At 51.0% G+C, this 13,637-nt stretch overlaps 1 protein-coding gene across 1 annotated transcript in view; it reads right to left on the bottom strand.

The window, feature by feature from the left end:
- Nucleotides 1-6,597: 6,597 nt before the first annotated feature.
- LOC120595320 (neuronal acetylcholine receptor subunit alpha-7-like) overlaps nt 6,598-13,637 on the bottom strand; it is a 62,062-nt gene continuing 55,022 nt past the window's right edge. The window contains 4 exon segments of the mRNA XM_039853407.1: nt 6,598-9,804; nt 10,855-10,859; nt 13,043-13,057; nt 13,060-13,152. Coding sequence (XP_039709341.1) covers nt 9,286-9,804; nt 10,855-10,859; nt 13,043-13,057; nt 13,060-13,152 — 632 coding nt within the window. The 3' untranslated portion in view covers nt 6,598-9,285.

Consider the following 13,637-nt stretch of genomic DNA (forward strand, 5'->3'; position numbering starts at 1 on the left):
AGAAACCTGAAGGTGTTCATCGCCAGTAAACCAGTATTACAAGAAATATTAAAGGGACTTTTTCAAGAAGAAGAAAAAAATAAAAAAATAAGAATAATAAAATGGCAATAACTGCACACCTACCAATAATTATGTTAAATGTAAATGGATTAAATGCTCCAATCAAGTTATAGGGTGGCTGATGGATAAGAAAACAAGACCCCCGTGTTTACTGTCTGCAAGAGATCCTCTTCTGACCAAAAGACACATATTGACTGAAAGTAAAGAGATGGAAAAAAAAGGTCTCATGGAAATGGAAAAGAAGAAAACAAAAAAAAAAAAAAAAAAAAAGCTGGGGTAGCAATGCTAATATTATACAAAATAGACTTTAAAACCAAGTCCATAACAAGAGGCAAAGAAGGACCCAGTGATCCCACTTCCGGGTTTTTATGTGAAGAAACACACGCACTACGTAGAAAGTCATGTGACTCCACGTGTTCAGTGCAGCAGTATTTACAGTGGCCAAGATATGGAGGCCGCTCGGGTGCCCATCACGGATGATGGATACGGAAGAGGTGGCACATATACACGACAGAACATCACTCAGCCACAAAAAGAATGAAATTATGCCATTTGCAACATGGATGGACCTGGAAGGTATTGTGCCGTGTGGAGTTAGACAGACAAACATAAATGCCATATGATTTCACTTACATGTAGAATCTAAAGAACAAAATAAAGAAACAAAACGGAAATAATCTCATAGACACAAAGGACATTTTTATGGTTACCAGATGGAAGGGATGTTTGGGGCCACGTTTGGGGGATTAAAAAGTACAAATTGGAAGTTACAAAACAGTCACAGGGATGTAAAGTACAGCATAGGAAATATGGTCGATAAAGCGTGATAAGTATGTGTGGTGTCAGGTGGGTACTGGACTGATCGGGGTGATCACTTCGTAAGTTATAAAATGTCTAATCACTACGTCGTACACTTGAAACTAATATAATAGCGTATGTCAGTGGTCATTGAAAATAAAAAATTATTTAAAAATAAGGTAATGAGAAAATGATGTCGATAAAAGAAGAGGTAAAAGATCAGACCGACAAAATGAATGGAAAATCGCAAACCTTTGGAAATAAATGAAGACCCCAAACTACCGTTTTAGAACACGTGGAAAAACCGGAACAGATTCAGGTTGATAAGTCACGAGATAGGGGTTCGATTATATTTCCTGAAAGCATACAGGTAACCACTTTAAACGCGTACAAACATAAATCTTCCATTTTAACAAAAAGAATACTCATCTAACCAAAGGAAGAAAGGAAGCAAACCCAAAGTGTAGCATGCAAAAGAAACATTAACTACGGAAATTGTTTCAGGAAAAACAATTTTAGAACCAAACATATCAAATATTTTTTAAAAATATAATATAAAAACGTAAACGCATATTTGAGGCAACCCTATAACAATGTGACTCCAAAAAGGTTAAAAATAAAATTATGGGTGAGGATACATGAGGCATGAACTCAGAAATACGAAATCTGGGGGCCTGGTTTTAACAGCAGGAAGCGTCAATTCGGGGTGAACATTTAGAATAGAATAAAATATGACATTAATTGTTCCTATAGTAAAAGGAAGGACAATCGAAGGCTTATCGGGGGTGCCAGAAGGAAACTTAACTTTGGGTGATGAACACACAACGCGATATACACATGATGTATTATCGAATTGTACACTTGGACCCTATATGATTTTATTAACCAGTGTCACCCCGACGATTTAGTTAAAAAAATAAAAAGCATGATCCACTCTGAAAAAAAGGTGAAAACTGAAAAACACTCCAAAAGCCTCAGTTCGAACAAGCTATCAAAACTGAATTTATAGACTATCTAGGAAAAGACAATGAAAACACTATATATCAAAATATATGGATTGCTGTTAAAGTATCAACGAGAAAATTCAGGGCCAAAAGTATCTATACGATTAAATCAAAACGAATGGAAATCAATGAACTAGGGATCTACTAAATAAGTCAGAAAAACCACAACCAAGTAGTAAAAGTAGAAAGGAAACTACGACTCGGTTGAGCCTTGAAGACGTTGGGTAAGTGACATAAGCCAGTCACAAAATGAGAAATACTGTGCATTCCACTCACAGGCGGTACCTAGAAGAATCAGGTTCACAGACTCAGCAGAATGGTGGTTGCCGGGGGCGGGGGATGGGGAGTTTGGATTCTGCACAATCAAAGAATTCTGGAGATGGATGGTGGCGATGATCACACAATAAGGTGAACGCACGAAATGCCACTGAGCTATACACTGAAAATGGCGAAGATGCTCAATGATACGTTATGCAAATTTTATCACAACTAAATATGTATATATAATTTTTTAAAGAAATAGAAGATCGACTTTAAGGTTTACTATAAAGCTACAGTAATCAAGACAGTGTGGTTTTAGCAAAATAATAGACAAATCGAATAGAAAAGGAACCCAGATAGAACCCGATGAAGCAGAAGAGACAGCCCAGAAACAGACCCATGGAAATGTAATCGGCTGATCTTTGACAAAGGGGCAAAATTCAATGGGAAAAAGATAGTTGTTGTTTTTTTTTTTTCCAGCAAATGATATCAAAGCAACTGAACACTCAGGTGTACTACAACGGAGCAAACGAAGACTTTTCAACAAATGGTTCTGGAGCAATTGGATATCCACATGCAAAAAAAATAAAAAATAAAAAATAAATAAAAAGAAAAACAACCAACAACAAAACCAAACAGAACAAAACACATGAATGGAGACCCAGACGTCACACTGTCCAAAAATGGATCACGGACGTAGGCGTCAAACACAAATTATAAAACCCCTAGAACATGACGTAGGAGAAAACCTGCATGGCCTCGGGTATGAAGATGATATTTTAGATACGAACAGCAAAGGCACGATCCGTGAAAGAAATAATCGATAGTTTGGACTTCCTTTCAATGCAAAACTTCTGCTCTGTGAAAGACCGTGTCAAGAGAAGAAAAAAACAAGTCACAGATGGGGAGAAAATATTTGAAAAAGACGCACATGATGAAGGACTGTGATCCGATATATGCAAAGAACTCTCAATACTCGAGAATAAGAAATAAGAATAAGAAAACGAGACAATTTAAAAATGGGCCAAAGACCTGGACAGGTACCTGATCAGAGATGATACGCAGATGGCAAATAAGCCCGCGAAAACGATGCTCCACATCGTGTGTCCTCCAGGGAATGAAAACAAACACGGCGATGCGATGTCACTGCGCACCTGCCCGAATGGCCAAAACCCGGATGCCGACACCGCCCGGCGCGGGGCGTCCGGAGCCACAGGCTCTCCCGGTCACTGCCGCTGGGAACGCGAAATGGCTCAGGCACTTCAGAAGACGGTTTCTTGCAAAACAAAGCACAATCTTACCGTGCAATTCGACGACCAGTAAGTACTCTACAGTAGTGACTCAGAGGAGTCGAAAACGTACATCTACTCAAAAACCTGCACGCAGGTGCTTAAGGCAACTTTACTCATGACGGCCGACGCTCGGAAGCGACCCAGACGTCCTCCAGCGGGTGATGGGGAGACACGCTGTGGTCCATCCAGACGGTGGAATATTACTCAGCACTGAAAACAAATGAGCCGTCGAGCTGTGAAGAGACGTGGAGGAACCTTAAACGCACGTGACGAAGCGAGGGAAGCCAGTCCACACAGGCTGCATGCCTTGTGATTCCGATGACCCATCTCATTCTGAAAAAGGCGAAACTATGGGGTCAGTAACGGAGCGGTGGGCGCCAGGGATTGGCGGAGGGCGGGGGCGCGAACGGGTGGAGCCGCGATGCTGCTCTGTGATGCTGTCGCAGGGGACACGTGGCATTACACAGTCGTCCAGACGTGGGGAGCGAGCACCCAGGCGATGGCGGCCGCCGGGCGACCGACGTGTCGGTCACGTTTCGGCAGCTGTAGCAGGTGCACCGCTCTCGTGTGGGCGGCTGGTGACGGGAGCCGTGCGTGTGTGGGCAGGGGGCACGTGGGAGCTCTCTGTCCCCATCCCGTGTCGCTGCAAATCTAAAACTGCTCTGAAATCTAAGATCTTCACTGTAAAAAAAAAAAAAAATAGAGTAGACGAGAAAGACCGAAACATTAAAAAATGAAAGCAGCCGTTTAAGAATCAAACGTAACTGTAGCATTTGGTGATGGGTAGCATTCGTGAGAAGGTAAATTCACAGAAGTCAAACACGGCAGAGGAAAGACTGGCGAAAGGTTTTAGCAAAAAAAGTAAAAGAAAAAACAAAATTTGGGAAAGTGTAAGATTCTGACTGAGACATCAGGACAGACAAGCGGGGGCGAGGAACTGGGCGGACGGGAGGACCCTTCCCTTCCTGTGATCCCCAGAGGGGCCTCCTGAGGACAGACAGACAGACGGTGGGGCTGATCACAAGGGTCCACGAGGACCGAAGCTGCGGACAGCAGCCCCCCAGGGGCCGTGACCACAGGACCCCTCTCCCCATCTTAGGGTGAGCTCTGATATTAGAGAGCCAAACCCACATGCAAACGGGGTGAACGGTAATTAGAAAAAGGACCGATCCCGTCGGATCTCGGAAGCTAAGCAGGGTCGGGCCTGGTTAGTACTCGGATGGGAGACCGCCTAGGAAGACCAGGTGCCGTAGGCATAAAAAATAAAAAATAAGGGATTGTAAGCCGACGAGGTCCTTGCAACCTGTGAGGTCAACCAAGGGTCGCCTCGCCTAAAAAAAAAAGAGAAAGAAAAAGAAGTCAGCAGTAGGGAGGTTGGGTCTGGGGGAACTTGGGGGTCGGCTTGGGCGAGAAAGGACGAAGCACGGGTGAACGTTAAATTTTGTGAGAAAGAGTTATTTCCAGAGGCCTGGGCTTCAAGATGGCTTCTGGTTAACGCTTTTTTTTTTTCCCAACTAACCCATCACGTGAATGGGATGACCAGCCCCGTCTGACACATTGGTGCTCCCTGGCCAGGCGTGACCTCCGGCTTCTACCGCGTGGCTTGCCTGGCAATCCAGGGCCCATAGCCACTCCCCCAAACTGACGAATAAGCCTGAGAGCACACGGTGTCTGAAAATATAAACAACATCCTTAGCGAGCCAAATCAAAAACAAACAAACAAACAAAAAACCAGAAGGAAAAATGCACACAGTGATTAGAAAAAGAAATATAACCATGAACACAGAGGAAATTTTAAAATGTTAAGTGCCTATATCGCAAAACTAGGCACATAATGCTGACAAATGGATGGCGATTAATTTTCTAAAAAAAATATGTAACTACAATGACTCCTGACGTGGTCGAGGATCTCACCTGCCCGAGGAGAGACCCAGATACGTGCCAATGCCCCCCGGACAGCCCCAGGCGAGTTCTCCTACACCTGAGTAGAAGATGCTGCTAAACCCAGCGGATGGTTGTGAAGCCCAGAGATTTTTTGGTTTCATTGTTTAGTACAAAAAAAAAGCAATCTGTAGAATGAGTCATCTCAACCGTGAATTTTGACAGCACAAGTCACAAGTGGTGATATTTCTCAATGGTGGTTCGGACTCGGGGACTCTGTCGAGATAACGCAACATAGTAGGGGCGTGAAGGGGGGACCCGAGCATCTCCATGGGTACCGAGCAGGCTGTGACACAAATCCGCCACCCGCATTTTCCCCAGAAAGCCTTAACAGTTGGAGTAGACATAGCTACTCTTTTTGACTATGACAACGAAAGTGCGTGTCTTCGTACAAGCGATATGGTGAGACATTAAACCACCCCATTAATGCCAGGGGACAGGGCAGGTGTGCCACCCGAATCCCCATGACTTAACACTGTTCTCACATGCAGCCGGCTCGGGGAAAGCAATAAAGGAAAAGGCCAAAAAAAAATCTCAGAAACAAAAAGAAATCACAACAACGACGGTCGATGATGACATTAATATACAAAATGTACTACTTTCCTGTCTATCCCGTTAGAAAAGAAAATGGAAGAACATTCCATTGAAAACGGTAGCCAAGCGATATTTAGAAATAAATGACAAGAAACGTATAGGACCTGTCTTTATAATACCGTAAACCCACCGAGTGACATAAAATTGGATTCGAATTCAGCCGAGATTGCAGCATTCCTGCATAGAAAGGCTCGACCATCTTTAAATTCACTGTGACCCCAATTTAAAAAACGAACGTGTGTGTGTGTGTGTGTGAGAGAGAGAGAGAGAGAGAGACAGAGAGAGAGAGAGTTGAAGGTAGCGTTGACTTGAAAACACCCATTTAATATTAATATTTGATACTAATAGAAAGTCTCAGAATTTAAAAGCATTTATGCAGAGATATCAATAAAACAGAAAGATCCAAACACTCAAAGGAATTTAGTCTATGAAAAGGTGGCATTTCGAACAAGCGCGGAGAAGATTATATTGTATTACGCGAATGCACCGCTCATAATTTGTGGGCGCAAACGACCGATCATGAAGAGAGAGGAAAAAATGCATCTTACCCACAGTACCTGCAGGAAGTGAATTCCGAGGAGTTAGAAAACGTAAAGGCAAACAAACGAAACTATAAGGAGTTAGAAGAAAACGTAAGTTTATTTATATCTTCGGAACGGGAAAGGCCTTTTGAAACAAGAAACGAATATCAGGATCTACAGAGGACATGAATACATCGTCAACATAAAACTTTACGCTTTCTTTATGCCGAGAAATAAACAAAGCAACCAATGACATCGGAAGACAAATAATAAGCACGTAAAATATTTCGAGACGTAAGCAGACAGGGCACAGGCCAATTGATTAAGAAAAAGCCAAATAACCCAACTGAAAGTTGTGGAAAGGACATAAATTTACAAACGCTGAAACGGCCAAAAACATTTTGAAAAGATGTTCGAACTTCACTCATAGTAAAGCGAGTTTAAGAGGAATAATATTGAAATTTTTTTTTTGCCAATCGGATCGGAAAAAAATTAAGTCGATACTAGTTAGTGTCGGGAAAGTCCTCACAGCCTCGTCAGGTGTAGCCAGCGATCGGCGTTTGGATCTGGTGACGTGTGTCAAAATGCGAAACGCCCAGAGCCTCGACTGCAGGAATTTCATTTCTGAATCAGAACTGATACCAAGATATCCGCACGAGGACGCTCATGGCAGATTCGCGTACAAAAATAAAAACTGCAAATAGTCTTGACGGTCACTCCTACGGGGAAGAAATCAGAGTCTAGAGAGAGAAACCAGGACACGAAGAAGTGACAGAGAACGAGGCGGACCTGCGCACGCTGTTAGGGGCTGTCTCCCCTCTCCCCACGCCCCTCCTTCCTTTCTGGAAATTTCCCCGCCTCCTCCAAACTCACTGGTGGTCCCCAGGGGTCCCCAGTAAGGAGAGAAAGCAAGGGCGTGGTGGGGGCTGTCGCTTCGGGCATTCGTACGTGTGTGACCGTGTGTGCGTCTCTCTTCCTCGTGATTCCCTTTTCAAACGGCAGAGTGGTTATTTGGGTGTCCTTAAGCGAACTGCTTCTGTTTGCTTTTCTCTCTTTTTCTTTAGAAAATGCAAAACCACAAAGGTTTCCTTTATAAAGCCGAAGCGCAGTAGGGATCCATTGGCAGCGAGCAATGAGGCGTGTGAAGCGTCCCTTTATGTATCAAAACATCCTACACCTTTCTAAAGATAGTTTAATAGAGGGGGGAACCATTGCGCATTGTTCACCCATCCCACGTAGACTGGGAGGATGTCGCCACGATGGGATGCAACGATTCACGAACCTTCCTGCAAGCATGGTGTCCTCTCTGAGCCCGCGCACACGCGTGTGCACACACACGGAACACGCGTGAGCTGCCGTCTTCCTCGGTGCAAACGAATCCATGCTCACCGCCCAGAAATGAGCGAGACAAACGGCGGGAGGAATCTATGCAATTTCTTTTGCTCTGAAAAATCTAATCTTCGCTCACGACGTGCGTATCTCGGGGGTGAGCAGCACATTAAAGATCCCCGGGGCTCACAGGCTCCCGTGGTTGTGAGTTCTGGGCAGTTGCTGGGGAAACAATAAGGTAGGAGAGATCAACTCTGTCCCCCTGCGATCTCGTTAAAACATAAGGGACACAGGAAGAGGCAAGGTGGCCACTGTCGGCCAGATAATCCAAGTGTGGGATTCTGTCACCCCATAGGTTTAAAATGAGGTTTCCCTCGCTTTCAAAGCACACATCTCCAGGGAACCCCGCGTCCTGGTCTGAAGCTGGGTAGACGGGTGTGGGGGAGCAGACCCCCCCAAAGCCAGAAGCCGTAGCTGCTGGCTGTCAGCACCGTCAGCCAGCCACCCCCGCCCCCCGCAGCTGACCACAACGGGCTTGTCGTCCAGGAAAGCCAACGGCCACTGCATCCTCCCGCATGCCTGCCACCACGGGGAGCCCTGGCCCCCTGCCCAGACGCACGGAGCACGTGCGCATTACGTGGACCCACCAAGTTCTCAGACTAATCACTGTCCGTACACGTGAAGCATCTCATCCTTATTTCTTTCAAAAACGTATAACAGGGTGTCATTTCGCGTTAGCTGCTCCGCTGGGCTGTCGACTCTAAGAGAACTCAACTGCCCTTTGCGTTTTGTGGGACAGAGTGAACTCGACTCCCCAGCATCATGGGACAGCACAGGACACCCGAGTCTCCTGGAGTCCACAGAGACCCCCTGACTGAGTCTGGTCCCCCCCACCCCGACAGGTGGGGTGTCAGCGGTCAGGCTGGTAAAAGCGTAACTTACCAGACCAACTGCCTATCTCCCTCTTTGACTTTTGAAATGCAGAGACAGCAGGAGGCTGCTGCTCTCCGCCAACCGTGTCTGGCCAATAAAATCTGAGTAGTAGAAACACCAGCACATGGGTTTTCAGTTTTAGGTCGGTTCAGTTGAGTTCCCTTTTCCCAGCCCATTCCGTGGATGGATTTCGCGAGTGCGGTGGACTATTACCATGATTAGTTCGATCGAGGCTTGTGCACGGGCAAAAGCGGACGCCGTCCGTGGTCACATAGGCCTGCACGCGAGCGACAGGTGGGCACGCCACCCCACTCTCTGTCCGGCTGCCCTGGACACGGGGCCGGGCGAGAGGACCTGTTGCTGGTCCCCCATCTGAAGGGGTCGACAAAGCGAGGACCTGTTACTGGTCCCCATCTGAAGGGGTCGACACCTCTTTCTGGGAGCGACAGGGGACCCCGACAGACGTGACTGACAGCGACCGGGCGCGCGGGGTGTGGGGGGGATGGGGACCCCCGGGCCACCGCGCTTCCTGCCGGCCGGGCCGGGGGCCGGTCACGCGAAGTCCTTGGACACGGCCTCCACGAAGTTGGGCGCGGACATGAGGATGCCGATGGTGCACAGGATGGTGAACACGGAGAAGGCCATGAGGCACAGGCGGTCCACCACGCAGGCCGCGAACTTCCACTCGCTGCCCCGCGCGTCGCTCTCGTCCTGGCGGCGGAAGCGGGCGGCCAGGTAGCGGACCTCCTCCAGGATCCTGGCCAGGTCGGGGTCGCCCTCGGGGGCCTGGCCGCCGTGCAGCAGGTGCGCGTCGTGCGCCGGGGAGCAGGCCAGGCGGCCGCACACCACGCCCGAGTCGGGGGTCGGGGCGCAGGGCCCGCCGTCCAGGCCACGGAAGCCGATGTAGAGCAGGTTGCCGTTGGCGGCGGGCGGCGTGGCCACCGCGCCCATGTCCACGCTGGCCAGGCTGCAGCGGCGCGGGGCGAGCTGGCAGGCTGGCCGCACGCGGTCCTCCCCCGGCCGCTTCATGCGCAGGAACCAGGCGCACCAGTTCAGGAGGATGACTCTGGTCTGCGGGAGGCAAGCGAGCGTTAGGGGCGTCCCCGGTGCCACCGTGCCAGCCCCGCCGCTGGTGACCCCTGGTCCTCCTCCGGATCTGGGACCCGCTCGCCTACCTCCCCTGAGGACTCCGGCCCCCCCACCTCGCGAACACACAGGGGCTCCCCAAGGATTGGAAAATTTCAAGGGCAGCCCAGCGACACCTGTCAGGTGGCGCGTGAGCCCCTGGCTCACGGGGCTTGTGACGGTGACATCAGACCGCCACCCCGCGCTGATGTCCCAGCGTGAAGCGGGGTTCGAAGTGGACCCGACAAAGAGCAAGTGTGGGGAATGTCCACGACGTGCAACAGAAAACGAGGTGAGCGGGCCCCCCGGGACCAGAGAGGCTGGGCTCTGCCAACAGGTGCTCGCTCGTCAAAGGGTATTAGGTTGTCTGGACATATTTAATTAACAGAACCGTTAGGTGTTTCTAATGCCGTGGGGACTCTGTAAAACCACAAATGCAAACGGCAAAAAAAACCAAGACACTCAAAGCTCTCTGGGCCGAGGAGGCTGAGGGACCGCTAACCCAACTTCCTAGGCTGCCATCACCCCAAGACTGATTTCGCTTCCATTTCGGTGCCCGACGGCAGGCAGATCCGGTGGCGACGTGACAGGTGCACGTCCCACCTGTAAGAACATTCTGGAGACAGGTGACGAGTGCAGGTGGAACAGCCCTCGGTCACCGCGGGTGGCACGCCGCATCCCGCCCGCACCCCCTGGCGGGACCTGTCTGCTGAACCTCAGGGGCTTTCCTGACCGGTGGGAACGAGGGCGCCTGCTCCGGTGAATCCTCAGGTGAATCATTAGGCCGGCCCGGCCGGCCACACGAGGCTCGTGAGACTCGCCGTGTCACGCGGGTGACGTCCGCATAATCTCCCCACTTTATGGACAAAGCAGCTGAGGTTCCAAGAGGCTAAGGCGCTGGCTTGGGGCCTCCTGGGGGTCAAGTCGCTTAAGGCGTGTGGACCTCTGCAGGCTCTGCTGGGCTCTCTCCCCAACGCCCGGGACTCACCCCGGCACCCAGCCTGGAAAGCACCGGGAAACCGGGACCAAAGCCGGACGGTGAGCGAGTCCGAATCCGGAGGCCGCACGGCCGCGGGGCCACGTCTCCGGCGTCCGCGGTCCACACGCCAAGACGGCTTCGCCTTCCATCACCTGAGCCATGAGCTCTCGAGGCTAACACGTCTCGAAAGATGGCACGGTGCTCTTGGCACTCATCGAGCTGCGCCCGCGACCGCTTCTGCTCGGTCGTGCTTTTGTTTCTGGCTGTGCAGATGTCACACGATGCCACTGCACGCGGCGGTATCTCCTTCAGGGCAGCAGGCCCCTAGAACGTCCCTTGGAGGTTATTACGCTTCGGGTAAACGTGGAGAGGCAGAAAAACGCAGCCTGCCATGCAAGATGAGGCCAAGATGGACAAGCTTCGCACTTCGCGTGCAGCCCTGTGCTCCCGTGCTGACGAGTGAATGACTGTCGCTCTTCATCAAGACTTTTCTGGAATAGTAAAGTGTTTCAATGGTCACGGGCCATCGAAAATGGCCTGGTGTCATTACGTCTTATCTTTACATCAGTTCAGACGTAAGACGCGAGTATGTGTTTCTATTCTCACATCTGCATGAATGAGCCCTGGAAGGGAAAACATGGAATCGACCTAAACGGCCGCCGGTATTGGTGGTGGGGACAGGTTTCCCCGCGTGCAACTTGACTTCGGTGTTGGCTTTGGAAACGCGTGAAGGTATCGCCTATTTCAAACGGACGGACAGACAGAAAGGGTGTCGGGGTGACGGGAAGCTGGACGAGAATGCAGATCGACGTGAGCAAATGTGTCCCGGCTTATAAGGGGGCGGGGGGAGGGAGTGGGCTTCTCAAAAAGAGCCCAGGACTGGGGTGACAGCACTTGTAAGTGAGGTGGCGCCATTTCGGCGAGCTCGGCCTACCGCTGAAACGATGAGCCGCGCCAGAGGGTCGTCTTAAGGGTAAGAATTTGCCATGCAGAAGGGGACACGCGATGTCGTAAAGCTGATTTTAAAAATCTTCCCCATATAAGTGAAATATACGGCATTTGCGTGTCTCTGTCTGACTTATTCCACTCAGATGATGTCCTCTAGGTCCACCGTGTCGCTGCAGACGGCGAGATGCCATTCTTTTTCATGGCTGAGGAATGTTCCATGGCGTGTACGCACCATCATCCATGATGGATGCCCAGGCTGCCTGCACATCTCGGCCGTTGCAGGCAATGCTGGAAAGTCTTACTGCAGTTTGAAGCTTCACTAACTTTAAAAATGTGCATGCTGCAAACTCACAAAATGTTTCAAATCATCCAAAAAGTGATCGCTAAGTTACCTCCTGGGTAATTGTAAATCACGGCATGGTGGGTATCTTCAGACGGCCGAGGCGTCTCTGATCCGGGAGGTGAACGGACTACACTTTGCATCCTGCGGCCACACCGAGCATGTCACTGAGACCCAGGTCCCCTTCTGAGCTTGGACGCAAGGTCGCGGGTCTCCAGGACAGGCCCACCCTGACACGAGAGGGCTTCTGTGGCTCCCAGCTGTCCCTAGGCCGCGTCTCTGGACATAAAGACCGGCAGATTTGCAGGGCCTGGTAAGAAGCACGGTGAGCAGAAGGCCAGGTCCTGCTCTGCCCTCGTGCTTGGGGCACGAGGCCGGGAGGAGCAGAGGCTGGGGCAGGCTGGCCACCAGAAGACATCGCCCTGCTCAGCAAGCGTGGGGGAGGCTAAGGTGACAGGCTATTCCATTACGTCGTCTGTTTATTTGTCTCCTAGATCTTTTAATCCCAGCCCCTGCCCCCACGGGTAACCGCTAACCTTTGCTTCCTAGGCTTTGGGCCAGATCGCTTTCCCGCGACCGAATGTGTGTGTGTCAACATCGTTCTATTTCTCACGCTTCACACTCCTGCTTTGCAGATGTAGCCACGCGGCTGTGACCTCGGCCGCACGGTCTCCACAGTAAGTTTAAGGACACCGAGCTAGCAGAACGCACAGAGCGGGCGGCGGGCAGTGGGCGAGCCCCGTCGGGGGTGCAGGGACCCCAGGAGCACGTGTCCCCGAGGCCGGCCGCGTGGGGAGGCCGGGCCGTCTGAGCGGTGCGGCTCCCGGTGCTGGCTGGTGACATGGGTGGTTCGACCTGAAGAGGCCCTGGGGTGGGGCCTATGTAAACTGAGCCGGTGGGGCGGGGGGACGTACCACTTGGCATCTTGCCGTCGGGTCACGGTGGTGATACTGGGTTACCGATGGCGGTGTGACCACCACGGACAGTCTACCAGGCCCGATGAGCATGGTGCTGGCCAATGCCTGGGCTGCAGGGAAGGCGGTGAGGCCGGCGTTCAAGCGACCCCGCGACCCCAGCCTCCATGACCCCACGACCTCGCACTTAGACTGCGACTCTACGACCTTGTGATCCCCTTGCACGACCTCCAGGTACGACTGCCACTTTACCACTCAATTTAATTTACCCCACAACCTCTTAATTTAATTGTGGACTTATAGATGATTCCATTCTGCGACCTCCGACCTCGACCCACGACCTCCGCGAATACCGGCCTGACCTCTCGTTGACCTGTTGACCGACCTCGACTGCCCCGACCTCATGACCCCAGGCCAACACCCCCCCCTGTGACCCCGGGCCCGACCTCCGCCACCTCCGCGGCACCCGCTGGACCACGCCCCCCGACTGCCAGCGCCAGGGGGCGAAGCCGCAGAGTGGGCAGGGCTGCAGCCCACCCCGCACCAGCAGAGGCCGGCCCACCGCCCACCGCCCGAAGACCCGCCTCCCCCACGCGGA

Source organism: Pteropus medius, unplaced genomic scaffold (genome assembly GCF_902729225.1).
Source record: "Pteropus medius unplaced genomic scaffold, Ma_sr-lr_union100, whole genome shotgun sequence".
Taxonomy (NCBI): domain Eukaryota; kingdom Metazoa; phylum Chordata; class Mammalia; order Chiroptera; family Pteropodidae; genus Pteropus; species Pteropus medius.